Source organism: Girardinichthys multiradiatus, chromosome 2 (genome assembly GCF_021462225.1).
Source record: "Girardinichthys multiradiatus isolate DD_20200921_A chromosome 2, DD_fGirMul_XY1, whole genome shotgun sequence".
Classification (NCBI taxonomy): Eukaryota; Metazoa; Chordata; class Actinopteri; order Cyprinodontiformes; family Goodeidae; genus Girardinichthys; species Girardinichthys multiradiatus.
The window spans coordinates 6,438,413-6,455,810 of record NC_061795.1 but is presented as its reverse complement, the minus strand read 5'-3'; the positions used below and the strand labels follow the sequence as shown (position 1 = coordinate 6,455,810).

The following is a 17,398-nucleotide window of genomic DNA, read 5'->3' as shown; positions in this document are numbered from 1 at the left end:
AAATTTGCTATGACTATGTTTGGCCAGAACCGGGTGAATAACTTAAAGAAATATACCTTAATCCATATGACAAAAATCCTAAATATTTATTTCAAACTATAAGTTGTTGTTGTTGTTTTTTTTTTACCTCCTTTGTGTTGGGAAGCTGCCAGAGTGGATTGGATGCCCCAGAGGTTCATGGGAGAATGAGTCCATTTACAGATAGACAGATGACCATGAAGTCACACACATGAGGATGATGAAAATGGAGATGATGAGCAGTGTAAAATATGCTAAGAGAAAGGACACTTAGGAGAAAATGTTGTAAAGTGGGCATCTCAGCTCACCACTGTGTCCATGTAGGCTTCTGTCCAGATGATGTCATGGTCGTGGTTGATGACCATTGGTCGACTGAGCACATGCAGATACTCCATGACATTCTCCTGAACATCAGCCAGCGTTGAGATGTGTGTGTAGTAACCTGGCAAAGCCACAGGATCATATTCTATATGACATTGCTCATACACAGAATGGTAAGCCCTTACATGCACTCCTCCTTACACACACACCAGACTGACCCTTGTTGTTGCAAGCGATCCATTGGGTGTTTTGAGCAAATGTCATCTCTCTGCCAATCAGGTAGGTAAAGACTCGTACCTAAACAGAGAGCCGTGATAATGCTAAGATGTGCGTGATATAATGTTGACAAATAGTTCTATGATTTGCTAAAGGTGTTTTTAGCTTTGGTATGGACAGAAGGATGCTCACATTAAACGTACAGTTTAGTCTTGTGAAAGAACACAGGCGAGTGGGCTTAGGCAAAACACCCCATCCAGAAAAATTCAGGTCAGTGAGCTTCTCTAAATTTAAAAAATGCTTTTGCTGGCTTCTCCAGATGGAAACCAACGGTCTGTCTTTTAACAAATGTACAACCTTCTAAATAACACTGTGCTTTACTAAAGAATTCATACCCATTAAACTTTTTTCTATTTTGCACATTAACACCACAAATTTCAATTCATTTTATGCTATAAGTCAACAAAAAGTAGTGAATAATTGTGAAGTGAAAGGACAAAATTCATGGTCTAACATTTTGTTTTATTGCATTCATCCCCCTGATTAAAAAGAAAACTTTGTACAACAGCCTTTAAAGACAACTGCATGTGGACACACCACCAAGACTGATGTCGAGGTCGTATTGTATTGTGAGATGTTTCGTTCTGTTTTGTAAATCCACAAACTGACTGTCTGGGAAGGTATAATTTTAATTAGTACATTTAGGAAGTAAACTTTACCTTTACTACTGGTGTTGCTCTATGTACTCAACGTTCTTTAATTATTGGTTCAGGCAGTGAAATATGGTGTCCTGAAAAATGTATTCACACCTCTTGAAGTTTTTCATATTATGTCAGATAGCAACTTTAATCTGACGTTATTAAGAGTTATGTGATAAACCAACATAAAGTAGCACATTAATGTGTGGAAGGAAGTGGAAGGAAAATGATAAATGGCTTTCAAAATGTTTTACAAAGAAAAATAAAAGATTTGAAACATGCAGTTGTATTCAGGCCTCCTCAGCCAATTCTTTGTAAAACCACCTTTCACTGTAATTACAGTGGCATTTTGGGGTATGCCTCTACCTGCTTTGTACATATAAACACTGAAACCTTTGCCCATTCTTTGCAAAATCCCTGAAGCTCAGTCAGATTGGATTGTGAGTGTCTGTGAACATCACTCAGACTGTCTTAATTTTGATCTGTAGTCCTGGACTTTGTAGAGAACATTCTAATACATGGATGTAAGTGTGGCAAGCTCTCGCTAGTCTAACCATCATCTGTATGACTGAACATTTTCACTGCACAGCATAAGTCTCTAAGAGGGCTAGATGAAAACCTTGGTGCCAAAGAAAATTGTAGAATTTCTTTCCTAGTCCTTACCCGGCGCTCAGGCCAGTTGAATTCTTCAAAGACTGACTCAAAGTCCTCCATGGCTCCATCTGTGATTAGCATGATGGCCTGGTTACACATGCTGCCCTGACCATTCATCCTCGCCTGCACACAGACATACAGAAAGCAGAAACAACATTAATCATCAAACCTACTACCCAGATTTAAAATATTCTTTTCTCTTCAGTACCGAGAACCAAGCGTAAACTCAGAGGGGACCGGACCTTCTCTCTATCCGGTTCTAAACTCTGGAACAATCAAGGCAGGCAATGTCCCTGGCCATTTTTAAAAACACATCTTTTCTTTCAGCCTTTTAATGCTTAGTGGGGTGTTTGTTTCATGTTGATTTTATGCCCATTTTATGTCCATGTATTTACTTATTTTCTTAATTTTGAATTTGATCAGTTTTTCTTTTTCTTTTATCTGTACAGCACTTTGACCTCTGTGTTTGTTTTAAAGTGCTTCATAAATAAAGTTGGACTGGATTGGGTTTTTTGTTTGATAACTGATCCAGAAAACAGAAGAGTTGACCTCTGACATCAGGCCATACATAAACAAACCTCGTTTAGGATCTTGAAGGACTCCTTCATGGCATTCTTTATTTTTGCTTCTCCTTTAACATGCAACTCCTCCACCAACAGCTTAAAGTGCTGAAAAAGAAATAGTGAACAAAGTCATTAGACCAGACTCACCACTGTCCATATGGCACATACTGTGTTTCAGTTGAAATGGTAAAAATATTTGACACATTTGTCACCATTGGCTTAACAAGGAAAAAATACTTGTTCTATTCTGTTTTTACTTTTACCTTTTGCATGATAAGTTTCATCGCTATTACTGATACAACTGTGTTTAAACATAGCCCTAAGCGTCCTGAACAGAGAGTGAATGGGTTCTATCTAGGGTGTACCCCACCTTTCGCCTAAATACCACTGGAGATAAACACCCTCCCCCTGTACCATGATCAACGTATCCGTCAGGTCAGAAGAACTGAAACGTACAGACTCACACTTGACTTGCAACTTGACCTAGTATTAGAAACAGGTCATGAGACTGATCTTAAGAGTTCTACGTGTGTGTGTGTGTGTGCTTGTAAAATGTCAGCTGAGATGCATGCTCAGCTCTTTAAGCCTTCATGAAGAAGATAATGATCTTACCTCTCTGTTGTCCAAGTCAGCCTGAACCAGTGTTCCTCTGAAGCATGGTTCCACATACCTAACATAGTCAGTGTACTACAGAAAGGCAGACATAACACAAAAGGAACATTTATAAAGCATCTGTCACACTGTTTCCTTTGCTGTCATTTATACTGATGTATTGAAAGCCTGTGTTGTGTGAATTTGAGGTGCATCAAGTCCTGTTAAGTCTTGTCTGTCACTTCTGATTCGCTTCAGTTCTGATGTGCACATGTGCAGAGCACATATGTGAATGTGTATTGAGATCAGTTACTTAGACATCACAGACTTCTGCTGTGCCAGGAGAGAATATGTTTCTTTTGCTGTGCTGATATCACAGTCAGGACTGCCCAAAAATTATATTTCAATGTTCTGAGTGTCCCCAAGTGGTTAGTTAAATATTAGAAAGTAAATTACAGCATCATTTTAACTTTTAGTTTCAAGCCTCCAGCATCTTGAGGTGAGTGAAATGTCTGGATGTAATGCTGTGATTTGTAAGTCTCAGTTGTAGTGATTCTGTAGCAGTGGTTCACATATGAAGTATGCATGATGTGTGTGAGTTGTAGCGCTCATGTAACGGAATTTTTCAAAATGTGCATAAACATCTATGCCAGCCTGGCTTATCTGGAGATCACATTATGTATGCTACGATGTCAAGTTAATAGAAAACACAATATTTTCCTACGGCATCATGTCTTCCAACACCACTGAAATGAAAGCCTGATACACAATAATGTGATGGGACTATAAGCAAAAAGGATCAAACTCCCAAACCACACCTTCTAACAAGCGCAGTGAGAGTCTTTGTTTATCTATTGCCAGAATTTCATCTTCTTGTTGAATGTGACACAATTTAAAATGTAGTTCCATTACTGGAAAAAACTAAAAACAGAAAATAATGGGGCAGTTAGAGAAGCCCATAGAAAGTCGTAAGGCATACAGTTTTAAATATTACCAACAAAACAAGTGATTTACATCTATTATATTGTCTGTATACAATTAAAATTCAGTTAAATTTCATTGTTGATTAATTCTTCAAAACAAATTGTGTCAGCCTGGAAAAAATGAAAATTATTAGCTTTTGGCACAGGATGTTGCAAAGTCAAGCCAAGAACAGGTTTCAAGAATATAAATAATATGACAGACACCAAAGTCAACTAGAAGATATTTTTATCTGAGTAAACCTATCTAATCAAACACTTGCAATATTCCAAAGCAGTTTTTCCTAATCTACAGCAGTATGTTTTGGTAAAGAAGAATTATTAAAAGTGCATCTCACAGCAATGACATTGACAAAATCATTCTCTCCCAGTGTGTCCAGGATAGTGTTGATGGTGTGTTTAGCTATGGTCATCTTTAACCCCTTCATGCTGCCACTGATGTCCACCATGATGATAATGTCTTTGGGAGATGTAGCTGCCTGAATATACCTGTAAAATAGCAAAGCAAAAGCCACATTTAAATGACATCAGGACCCCGGTTCTGATCATTTAAGATCACAGAATCTGCAATTAAAAATCATCATAGGTCTACCAGCCTTTTAGTCTCAGATGAAATAATGTCTGCAGTATTGCTTTGTGGTGAAATGTTCAGGGACATACAGTTCTCTGGTGTTATTTAGAGCGCATAAGCAGTCACATATGGTGCCATGTAGGCTTCAGTGACCTGGCTGAGAAACAGCTTAACGTCTTTTAGAGAGGATCAGAGATTCAGCATGTTGCCAATCATTCGACTCACATTCAGGGGAACAAAGTTCTCTGTCTGACCAGAACTCTGCACTGCAGAGTGTTTCCTGCTTTCTGGACACTGCTGAGTTATGTTTTATTATGATAAATAATCAGTGGGTGAACCAAAAAAAACATGCACCATACACCACAGTGTCCTAGTGCCAAACTTTGAACATAAGAATGGTTTTATTCTAGAAGATAAAGCCCCATAACCTCTTATTGTCTTGCATCTACAGTTTAATTACCTTACATGTTAATGGAAAATGGTCATGTCTAGTAAAACAGGAGAGTCTTAAGTGTAAAGTACAGAAGTAAGTACTGTGTGTTTTGCATTAAACCTTTTCTCTTAGAGAACATACACAGAAAAGCATAGAAACAACTCAGTAGCCCAAGTTTCATCAGGACATGTACTCTAAAGATGTCAGGTCAGAAAACATGAAAATAAGAAATAAATATGTTTTTGCACTGCGCTTCACAGAAAGCACAAAAAACACATCAGATATTGACTTAAGTGTCCTCTGGGTACTGGATCAAACTCACCAGTTTCTGTTTCTGCAATCAAAGGCTACCACACCGTTTGTGTCTGGAGTCCATTTAATACCTGACAGACAGCAAACAGTCAATTTACAGTCTTTAAAAGGGAGAGAAATAAAGAAACAAGTATAATGAGGATAACAACGCAATGATGTCAAACTTGAGACCCACCAGAGCAGCCATTTAACCAAATAATTTACTGAAACACAATAAAATGCCAGACAAAACACAACTGCTAATATAATATGATATTACAAGGTTAAGAAAAAAGTAAAAGAAAAAAGTCATTTTATCCTCATGTAAATGGTTTGAAATTGTTTTGCCAAACTCATTCAGTTCTCTATGCCAGTTACTGGCATAACTGGCATTGAGAACGCATTGACGGTTTTATTTAAATGTCTGGCTGAAATTATTACCTGGATAAGGTAAACATTTCTAAAGCTTAACGAAAGAAGACTAAGGTCATTGGTTTCAATCGACCCTGCAGCATTTTCAAAAGGTTCAGAACACAGCCGCTTGTCTTTTAACTGGTAAAAAGAAGCACAAACATGTATAGCTCCAGTCTTAAAACCTCTTCATTAGGATCCTGTGTATTTTTTATTTTATTGCTCACTTTAAAAAATTTAAATGGTCTTGCCCCATCCTATCTACATGATATTCTTAACCTCCACACAGCTTTGAGTGGACTTCAGTCAACCAGCCAGTTTCTCCTTGGTGTTCCGAGATCAAAGTAAAGGTGATCAAACATTCACCGTAGCCGCTCAAAGACTGTTGAATATCTTACCTCTACATGTCTGCATCATTTAAATCATTTAAATGTTTATTAAAAATGCATTTCTGTTCCTTTATCTTTGACTGATTGGGTATGAGGCACTAATTAGTTGTTAGAAGTCTTAACTCTTGTATCTTTTATATTTTTGATTACAGATTTATTCTTGTCATTCTGTGGTTGATGGTGAAATTGGGAAAACTCTTTGGTCAGCTGCTGTTGTTTTTAAAATATGCAATATAAATACATTTGACACTGACAAACAGTATATGTAAAAATCTTAAATAAAGTTTCCGTGAATTTAATGTGAACATCCCACAGCATATACAGATGAAAAAGAACAAGATCAAATTAAATTTGCTGTTTCTTTTACTATGAACCAGGAAAATAAGTAAATACAAGATAAACTTACCAGGGTAGATTCTAAAAAAGCCAAAGGAACTGCCAAAGTACTGCCAAGTAAGTGTCGGATCTCTCTGAAAGTTGTTAATATAGACATCATTTAAAGCCTCGGAGTTGTAGATGGCATTAAGAAGTTTGGGATCTGCTTGGGAAAAGGAAAAATTGTGAGTAGGATTTGGACAATTTTACTTCCACGAGTAGCTGTCTGATGTGATCTCCCTCTAACCTTTGTTGTAGACATTGGTGGGAACTTGGATGTTACTCTGTAGTGTATTCACAGGCAGGTTGTTAAAATGTTCGTTTTCTTCAAGTGAAAATTCTCCACCCAGTTCCACATAGTTCCCATTCTCATCAATGGTGTTGATTAGCATGGAGTTGTAGTAATCAAACTGAGAGAGACAGCAGAAGAGAATTAAACTTTTCTTCGCCAAATACTGCTTTATACCAGTGTTGCCTGTGTCTGTACTCGGAAATTCACAGCAAATAAAACAATACATAACATGAACCTTAAATCAAAGATACAGAAATGCTCTCCATGATCAATATTTTCTTATTTCTCTATATATGTTTTAGAATGACTTCAGGCCAATGAAACAAAAGTTAAAAAGATAGCCTAAGCGAAACCAAAATGCATTTTTTAAAATTAATAAATTTATTCAGGGAAAAAAGCTATCCAAACCAACCAATGCCTGTGTAAAAATTTATAAATTATGAACTAGTTTAATCATAAATTACTTGTGATTAACTACATCTTTTGGTTAAATTTCACTCCCTGTTATGGTCAGTGTTCTAACCTTAACAGGTCAAACATAAATCAACAGTAAGAAAGAAAATGGGCAAACATGGCAACCCAGGGAGAGTTCCATCCCAAAAGCACTGCTGACCAAAAAGAACACGAAGGCTTGCTTCATGTTTGCAAAAACAAACATATTGAAGTTAATGTAGGATGTTACATCTGGTTTATAAAGCAACAGGTTTTAGATAAAGAACATCATACCCACCATTATGGTGGCAGTAATGTGATGGTCTAGTGTAGCTTTGCTGCTAAGAACGTGGATGCTTTGTTAAAACTGATGGAACCCTGAATTCTGCTGTCTGTCAAAAAAGGACACTTGGGTTATGCGGTTAAATAAAACGTTTTGGAGCGACCTAGTCAAAGTCTGTACCTAAATCCAACTGAAATTCTGTGGCATGGCCTTAAACTGACCATATATAATTGAAAATATTTAATTTTGCTGATTTGAAACAGTTTTGTGAAGTAGAGACCTGAACTCCTCCAGAGAGATGGAAACGGTTTAGTGTCAGTCATTACAAACACTTAGATGGCAGTTATTGAAGGCAACGGTGGCACAACCAGTAATTAGGGTAAGGGGGCAATTACTTCTTTACATTGGCCCCGGTTGGTTTAGATACCTTTACATTGACAAGCAGAAGGACAACTACAGAGAAGATGTGTATTTGAACAAAACAACATAGAGGACACTGTTCGGTTTTTTAATATTCACTGCATGTATGTCTTTAAGGTTTTGCTTGTTTGTTTTCTTCTTTGTAATAGCTAGACAAAATTTGTTATGCCAATGCATTCATATGGAATGTTTTTTAGTAAAGGTCCTTAGCATTGGTGTCAACCCAGTTTCCTCACAGCAAGGTTGATCTAATCTAATTTCAGGTGTCAGCTGAAGATTTAAAGCACCTGTCTGTTGCAGCCTCAACTCCCAACCAGCCTCTGTTACTTCTAATTCCCTCACAGTCAGCATACGATGTTAATCACTATCTAATAGCCCAGGCCAATAATACCTTTGACTAACAAATCAGATAGACTGACAAGATATAAATACTGACAATGTAATTTGTTTCATTGGAATGTGACACACACACACACATACAGGTGTTGGACAATGAAACTGAAACACCTGGTTTTAAACCACAATAATTTATTAGTATGGTGTAGGGCCTCCTTTTGCGGCCAATACAGCATCAATTCGTCTTGGGAATGACATATACAAGTCCTGCACAGTGGTCAGAGGGATTTTAAGCCATTCTTCTTGCAGGATAGTGGCCAGGTCACTACGTGATACTGGTGGAGGAAAATGTTTCCTGACTCGCTCCTCCAAAACACCCCAAAGTGGCTCAACAATATTTAGATCTGGTGACTGTGCAGGCCATGGGAGATGTTCAACTTCACTTTCATGTTCATCAAACCAATCTTTCACCAGTCTTGCTGTGTGTATTGGTGCATTGTCATCCTGATACACGGCACCTCCTTCAGGATACAATGTTTGAACCATTGGATGCACATGGTCCTCAAGAATGGTTTGGTAGCCCTTGGCAGTGATGCGCTCATCTAGCACAAGTATTGGGCCAAGGGAATGCCATGATATGGCAGCCCAAACCATCACTGATCCACCCCCATGGTTCACTCTGGGCATGCAACAGTCTGGGTGGTACGCTTCTTTGGGGCTTCTCCACACCGTAACTCTCCCGGATGTGGGGAAAACAGTAAAGGTGGACTCATCAGAGAACAACACATGTTTCACATTGTCCACAGCCCAAGATTTGCGCTCCTTGCACCATTGAAACCGACGTTTGGCATTGGCATGAGTGACCAAAGGTTTGGCTATAGCAGCCCGGCCGTGTATATTGACCCTGTGGAGCTCCAGACGAACAGTTCTGGTGGAAACAGGAGAGTTGAGGTGCACATTTAATTCTGCCGTGATTTGGGCAGCTGTGGTTTTATGTTTTTTGGATACAATCCGGGTTAGCACCCGAACATCCCTTTCAGACAGCTTCCTCTTGCGTCCACAGTTAATCCTGTTGGATGTGGTTCGTCCTTCTTGGTGGTATGCTGACATTACCCTGGATACCGTGGCTCTTGATACATCACAAAGACTTGCTGTCTTGGTCACAGATGCGCCAGCAAGACGTGCACCAACAATTTGTCCTGTTTTGAACTCTGGTATGTCACACATAATGTTGTGTGCATTTCAATATTTTGAGCAAAACTGTGCTCTTACCCTGCTAATTGAACCTTCACACTCTGCTCTTACTGGTGCAATGTGCAATCAATGAAGACTGGCTGCCAGGCTGGTCCAATTTAGCCATGAAACCTCCCACACTAAAATGTCAGCTGTTTCAGTTTCATTGTCCAACCCCTGTATATATATATATATATGTACAGGATATATATATAAGGAAGGATACAACTGACCTGGAGTGAAGTGTTGAATTCATGGTATAGGTCGGCGTCTTCTGCAGACTCTGCTAACCTCTGACAAAATATAGACCAGATGATATAAGATTAAATTAAAACCAGACTCTGGACAAACAACAACAATGAATCTGGAGTCATTCTAACCTAATTAAAACTAATTATACAAACCATGAAAAAGAAGAAAAGAAAGTGGTTTACACCTACAAAGTGTACAATCCCCAGACTACTTTCAGTTGTTCATACAACTGAAGTGGTTGAAATTAACATGTTGACAATCAGTCAGACGCTACACCAATTTTGAACCTTTGGATTTTACTCAGCACATGAGACAATCTACTCACCTCAAAACCCACCCCCTAGATCTTGTTGCAACACACAGCCTATCCACATATTGATGCAATTACTCTTGTGTTTACATTGGTTTGTCAGGACACAATTGCTTTTGTTTCACAAATGATGATTTTAAACTCCAGGGAAACTTTAGAGCATCTTTAAATCAGAAACATTTTACCCTCTTCATTTGATTTTAACATTGAAAAGTTTAACAGTAACAACACTGGGCAGTCAGGAGACATGGCATTAAACTATCTAGATGGCACTGTTATAGAAAGTAATGCTACACTAAATTAATGTTATTTTATATCAATCATCTGTTTATCAATGCTTCCCACTGAACCATTCCTATCACACATTGACAAAGGCACAGAGATATTTGTACATTTATATATTATCACACACAGTTGAATACACCTGAGTCAAAGATTGTGAGTTTAGCTCATGGTGAGTAAATCCCCATGAGCCAAGAGAACCAGGGGTTACATTTAGTATTAGCTAACCTATCTATTCCCAACTATTCAGTCATTTCAAATATAGGTAATAGACCCAACTAAGAGACATAAGACTAACAAACACAAAGCAAGCCAAACTACTATCATGCCATCATACACCTGCTTCAACAAACCCACTGTCATCTGGACAAAGCCAGCAGCACTGTGAGGATCATGTTCTTTGATTTCTCAATTATGTCAGAAACCTAAGAAGACTCAGGTGGAGGCCTCAACAATCTCCTGGATCAAAGACTACCTGACAAACAGACCACAGTTTATGAGACTGAAAGGTTGTGTGTCTAACCAGGTAGTCAGCAGCACAGGAGCACTACAGGGGACGGTACTCTCACCATTCCTCTTTACTTAGTACACCTCAGACTTCCAGTACAAGACAGACTCCTGTCATCTGCAGAAATACTCGGAAGATGCTGCACATGTGGGGTGGATCAGAGGACAAGAAGTTGAGTACAGTGAGTTGGCTTTGTGGCATGTTGTAGAAATAATCATCTCACCTTGAACGTGAATAAAACAAAAGGAGATGATTGTAGATTTTAAGATAAACAAAAATAGGTCAAACACTATTTCCATCATGGGAGAAGAAGTGGAGGTAGTGGAGGAGTATAAATACCTCGGAGTTCACCTAGACAACAGATTGGAGTGGAGATGCAACTGTGAAGCCATCTACAAGAAGGGACAGAGCAGACTGCACTCATTGAGAAAGCTTAGGTCCGTCGGTGTTTGCAGGAAGATGCTGCAAATCTTCTATAAGTCTAATGTAGAGAGTGTGATCTCTTCTGCCATCATCTGCTGGGGTAGCAGCATCAGAGCCAGGGATTTAAAAAAGCTCAACAAGCTAATAAAGAAGGCTGGCTTTGCTCTGGGGACTCCTCTGGAACCTCTGGAGATCATTGTCCAAATCGCCCCTAAATTTTAATGAAGAAAGGTTTTTCCTCAAAAAGTTACTTAAACCATCAAACTACATGGCAAGGCTTGCCATGGGAAAAGTCATTATGCAAAGATGTGCATCTCACGCAAGCACAAAAGCAATCAGAAAGGGCAACATATAAACAAAATGAGACCACTCAGTGTCAAAAATCAACACGTAGCATGACGCTCTGATTGTCAACAAGAAAGTCAGGCTGGATACTGGAGCTGATTGCAATATTGTTTCCATGAAAGCTGAGATTGGAGAAAAATGTGAGGACATCTAAGCTTGTTGCGTATGCAAGCCACCATATTTCAGCAAAAGGCAAAAGAGTGTTGACTTGTCAGTACAAAGATAAAAAGTATGATCTGGAGTTCGAGGTCATAAAGAACAATGCACCTGCTGGAGAGTCAAGTGAACAAATGGGGCTTGTCAAGAGACTATATTTGCTTGAAACAGAGTGTGACATTCTAAATGAAATAGAGGATTTATTCACTGGATTAGGCTGCATAGTGAGAAAATACCACATTGAGATAAACCCAGACGTCACTCCAGTAGTTCAAGCTACCAGGAAATTGCCTGTTGTTCTAAAGGACAAAACTGAAACCGAGCTGAAAAAAATTTAGATATTAAATTTAGAAAACTTAGATTTGATAACCAAAAGACAGAGCCAACAGATAGGGTTGATGGTATGGATCCTGTCACAAAACCTAACAAAGTTAGGATTTGCATTGACCCACAGGACTCGAATAAAGGCATTAAGAGAGAACATTATCCACTGTGCACAATTGAAGAAGTGGTACCTGAAATACCAAATACCAAATTCTTTTTAGTTTTAGATGTTAACCATGAAAAGCTCTCATCTGTGTACATTCAACACTTCATTTGGGAGATTTCCAATTGGGTATATCGTCTGTACCCCAAGTGTTTCAGAGGTGCATAGCCAGACATCTGGAAAGGTTAGAGGGTGTGGTCACTATAATAGATAACATCCTGGTCTAGGGAGAGAGCATATAGCAGCATGATTGTCGTTTGACACAATTGCTAGACTGCCTGAGTAGCATCATTCTGAAATTTAAAAAAAGCAAGTGTGAAAGTGTTAAAGTCATACAAAACATTGCTGCACCAGAAGACTAAGCTGCTCTTCACTGGGTTACTGCAATACCTGTCTAAATGTTTCCCCAGCATCTCAGACGTGAGTGCTCCTCTAAGGAAGTTAGAAGGAAATGTGAAATGCCCCTAGGGATCAAAGCAACAACACAGTGTTGACAAACTAAAAGCTCTTGTACTCTGATGCCAGCAAGCCAGTTACTTTATCAGCTGATGCAAGCTCTGAGGGTCTGGAAGCCATGATTTTCCAAGAAGGACAACACGTAGCATGTGGCACCAGAGCATTAATGGACTGTCCAATATGTTTTAAGCCCAATTTGAAAAAGAATTGCTTGCAACTGTGTTTGGCAAGGAAAAATTAGGATCTGTATGGAAGACACGTCCATGTAGAAAGTGATCATAAGCCACTGGAAGTGATCTTCAAAAAATCACTCCTCAGTACCCTAGCTAGACTACAAAAAATGCTCATGAGAATGCCAAGTATAAAGTACAAACCAGAAGAGGAAATGCATATTGCTGCTGTCCTGAGCGAGCATTTCTAAATGTGCATCATGAGAAACATCTTGATACTGACAGCTGGAGATCAGTTGTGTAAATCACCAACTTCCCGTATCAAGTTGAAAAGTTGCAGGAGATCAAAGAAGCTACAAAACAGGATGCTGAGTGGAGACTGGCCTCAAATGCCATTGAGAGAAGCTGGCTAGATTAACAGAGGCAGGTTCTGGACAAAATCAAACAGTACAGGACATTTAACATTGAGAAGTGAAATGAGCCATACATGGCCATGGTTAAGTGTAAGGAGCGATCCTGTGATGCGCTGTTTCAGCTGGGCATGGCCAAACAGATAGAAGACTCTGTGGCTCAGTGTGCTGTTTGTAACACACACAATAACTATAATCCCAGAGAGTCACTTACTGTCACTTACTGAAGACCTGAGCGTTGTCGTAACTGATGGGGTTTTGAAAGCAAACCTAAGACTTTTTTTTTTGGTCTTTTAGTTACATTTTAGTAATTTGCACTGCCCTTAACAAAAATAATATTGTCTTACTATCACTGTGTATTAGAAGTGCTCTATTAAAAATACTGATTGGTTTATTGGTTAATTGATTAAATAAATAATTCATCCATTCATTCATTTTTACACCGAATGTAACATAACCAAGGGGGGGTTTTGGCCTTACCTTTACAGACTTCATCTTACTACCCAACATTCGTTCGATTTCCTCAGAGTAGTCCCTCAGTAAATCAGCTCCATTCAGCTCAACAATCCTAATAATGGATTCTACATCCTTTAGTTTCTGAAAGGAAAAGCAGACTTAACCTCAATTTAATCCGAAAGCCAGTAAACAAACTTTTGTCAAAGTGTAAGGAAATTAAACTAATTTTGTCGAACATTAAGTCTTATTCATCTGTAAAGTCTGTGTGCCAATAATTATCTTGTTTTGTATAGTGTTTTTTGCCACGTTTTCGTCTTTCACCTTCCTGATGTGAAAGAGCCTGTTAAATTTTTTATATTTTACCTTCTGAAGTAGGAGAGAGCCAGAGTATTTGGTTGTAAAGTCTTGGAGTTCAACAGAGAACACTGATGCCCACTGCTGCACCCTGTAAAAGAGGCAGACATGCAGTCAGAAGAATAGTATATAGATTGTATACAACAGAATCTGAATTATGTTACCCACATCACTGTGATTCATAAGACCTAATAATAATTACCTGGGACAAAATGGTAGCAATTGAAATCTAAAACACATCATGGATATATCATTGATAATCTTAGTAATTTTAACAACTACATTTTCTTTTATTACATTAGTAGACAGATGTTTTGATGCAAAGTGTCACAGCTAAATAAAACAAAAAAATGGCCGTGATGAAAATGTTGATGGAGATTTAGATAATCTAAACTTTATCTCAATCACAACACGAAGCTGAAGGTATATGTTCAGCAGATTTCCCAGGATGTTTCTGCAAATAGGCCACAAAAAAACTAATAATGTAACAATAATTTCGATACATAGTTGTCAGAGCAAGTATGAAATGACCCCCTGGGGTCAGAGGAAGAAAAACTCACTGGGGCCCCCCTGAAACCAAAGATCAAATGCCCAGAGGGACTAAAACTCAGGGATCCCATTTTGTTTAAATGCACAGACGATGACAAACGTTACATGTAAAATCTACCACATAATAATCACGATTACACAAAGACAAAAAAACTATTTATTCCAATTAGGTAAAATTCATTCTGACACCACATATACAATATATACAACAATCACCCAAATGATTCCTCTTTCAAACTTCTGTTGATGCTTAAACAAATAGACAGCACATCCCTTATTACTGATTCAATGCTGTAATACACAAAACATAAAATCAGGATGCCTAGATAAGCAGAGTTCATATAAAGGAAACTGTTACAGACAGCACAATAAAGGACAACTTTCGCAAGATCTAAAAGTTATTGAACAGATGTATTTGCAGTTTTCTCGACCTCTTCTTCAGTGTTGGGGCAAGCACTGAACTTTTCTGGTCTGAGCCATCAAATACTTCTGCTATCGCACAGACTAGCTCACTGTCTCTCGAGAATAGACTTACTGTGTCCACTTGCATCTTATTGACAGAAACTGGTTGTACTTCATCAGAAAACAAATTGTTATGTTGTCTTAAATCGCTCAAAATGTCAGCTAAAATAACAGTGAAAAGTTAATCCGTTAATTGTGCCCACCCCTCTTGGAATGGTGACTTAACACTGAAATCAAACCTTAACATTGTAAACCAGGGTTTGCAGGCTAACTACACTGATGAAAAACCTAAACTGAGGTTTAATCAAATATGAGTGAAATAAAAAGTGTTGCAAGGAATTTAAACCACAAACCTAAAAAGTGTTTCAAAGTTTCTTCATTTGTTTTCTGTGGGAGAAAGTTTGCCTCGGTATAAAAGGGCACTGCTGCACAACAATAGAAAAAAAAAGTCTGCAAGGCAATGACCCCAGTATGATAAATACAATAGAGACGTAAATATTTTTGAATGGTATAAATAGTTAAATGTAATTTGTGCTGCACATGCTCTCATGTAGCTTGTGACAATGTGGTTGATATGCCAGGTTTAATTTAAACAGTTTGATTTGAAACTCCCCAAACGAGCCCTGAAGGAAAACTACAACCTGTTAAACTCATTCCCTTAAAAAGGTCATACAAACAGTTAGTTTGCACTCTGTAGCTTCATTTATATGTATTTAGTTTAAAGACTAGCTCATAATTAGCCTCAAAATTATTATCCCTAGCAGATTTGGAATGAGTTATTTTTACTCAGCAAGAAGGTGTGTCACAGGCTTCCCCTAAAAGATTATATAATGTACCAGGTGTATATATTTTTTAAAGAAGCTAATGACTTAGTGATCATTCACATTTTAACAAAAATGCCATGTTGAAAATTATTTATAGTTTTCTCATCAATCAATAAAAAAAGCTTTTTAGTCGCATCATAGCAATCAAACCTGTCCTATAACTGCTTTCTGCATTTCTCCACTTGTGTTTTTGACTATTTGTCTTTTCCAATGAGCTCCTATAGTCTTTGAGATTGAAAGGCCTCCTTGTCATCACTTTAAACTTTACCGTTCTCCACAGATTCACTGTCAGTAATATGTCTAGACAGAAGAAACACGTTTGCCAAATCACCTTAAATCTAAATCTTCCAGAGTTAAAAATTATATTGATTCTGTCATTTTTTAAGAGAAGTTCAACCATTTGCTGACAATCTCTTGTCTATATTGTGGTCAATTTTGTGTCACTAAAAAGTTGAAGTCAGAATATCCAGAAGAAATGAAGCAAGGTGACACTTACGTCTCTGGTGGGATCTTCATTTGAGCCTCTACCATAATCCATAGGCAGAAAAATCCCAGAATCTTCAGTAGGTTTCTCATTGCCAATGTTCTTGTCTCCATCCTGGCTCAAAGGTCATCCCAGTTCATATTTCTCAAGGCAGTTTTGCAAAATGAGAGCAGGATTTAAAGTTCAAAGGGATGATCAGGAATTTGAAGGAAACGGTTTTCTCATGCTTGGAACAGAGAAAATGCCAGTCTTTCTGTTGACAGACACTTCACCCTTTATGGCTTCTTCACTGTCTTGGTAAATGTGTTCTTGGGGTGGCATTATCTTTCAGCCCTGATCATTCTCAGCGAAAGAGACAGTCCTTGAGGATTTCAAAGCCATCTGAAATTAAATGAATGGAAAGAGAGACTTTTCCCATTTACCAAGTCTGGACAAGGTAAAAACCCTGCACTGGCTGTGGAGAAACACATATATCTTCTTCTGACTTTGGCTCCTTCTGTTCTTTTTCACACTCACAGTAGCTTCTGCTCCTCTCCACTGCTGCCCAAATTGCTGTGTAATCCATTTGGATTAAAAACTCTGCTTCCATATGTAAGAGACAGGGATATAGAGTGAGAGAGAGAGAAATGTGGGAGGGAGAGAAAGGATTGATGATGGGGATTGGATGAAGGCTCTGTTTTATCTAAGAGGATTAGAGCGATTGCTAGAGACAGATTCTCCTGCAACCAATCAGAGCTGCCAGAGAGGAGCAGCAACACAGTGCCCTAACACACTCATGCAATTATGAAGGGAGATGTTTAAACCAAACATTTAGGACTGCACCATTCCTGCCCAAAAATATGGTTTAATTAATTTAATCTATATGCCACCTACATGACAAGATTTGAATGGGGATAAAACAAAACGTTTTTCAATATTTCTAAGTCTATTGTTTTTTGTTTTTCTTGCTGTGCCGCTTCACGC

The 17,398-nt window shown here is 38.3% G+C and overlaps 1 protein-coding gene across 3 annotated transcripts in view; it reads right to left on the bottom strand.

Moving 5' to 3' along the window:
* The window catches only part of LOC124880417 (voltage-dependent calcium channel subunit alpha-2/delta-4-like), a 70,889-nt gene extending 53,857 nt beyond the window's left edge, over positions 1 to 17,032 (bottom strand). For 2 of the 3 annotated variants that reach the window (XM_047385522.1, XM_047385535.1), the window contains exons 1-14: positions 16,448 to 17,032; positions 14,126 to 14,207; positions 13,787 to 13,903; positions 9,741 to 9,800; positions 6,759 to 6,921; positions 6,543 to 6,674; positions 5,368 to 5,428; positions 4,380 to 4,530; positions 3,083 to 3,157; positions 2,486 to 2,575; positions 1,917 to 2,030; positions 558 to 636; positions 327 to 460; positions 128 to 145 (exon numbers count right to left, since the gene is read on the bottom strand). In XM_047385522.1, coding sequence (XP_047241478.1) covers positions 128 to 145; positions 327 to 460; positions 558 to 636; positions 1,917 to 2,030; positions 2,486 to 2,575; positions 3,083 to 3,157; positions 4,380 to 4,530; positions 5,368 to 5,428; positions 6,543 to 6,674; positions 6,759 to 6,921; positions 9,741 to 9,800; positions 13,787 to 13,903; positions 14,126 to 14,207; positions 16,448 to 16,548 — 1,377 coding nt within the window. In that variant the 5' untranslated portion in view covers positions 16,549 to 17,032. The remainder of the gene's footprint in view (positions 1 to 127; positions 146 to 326; positions 461 to 557; positions 637 to 1,916; positions 2,031 to 2,485; positions 2,576 to 3,082; positions 3,158 to 4,379; positions 4,531 to 5,367; positions 5,429 to 6,542; positions 6,675 to 6,758; positions 6,922 to 9,740; positions 9,801 to 13,786; positions 13,904 to 14,125; positions 14,208 to 16,447) is intronic. The other variant, XM_047385531.1, reaches the window with a different exon arrangement.
* Positions 17,033 to 17,398: the final 366 nt, after the last annotated feature.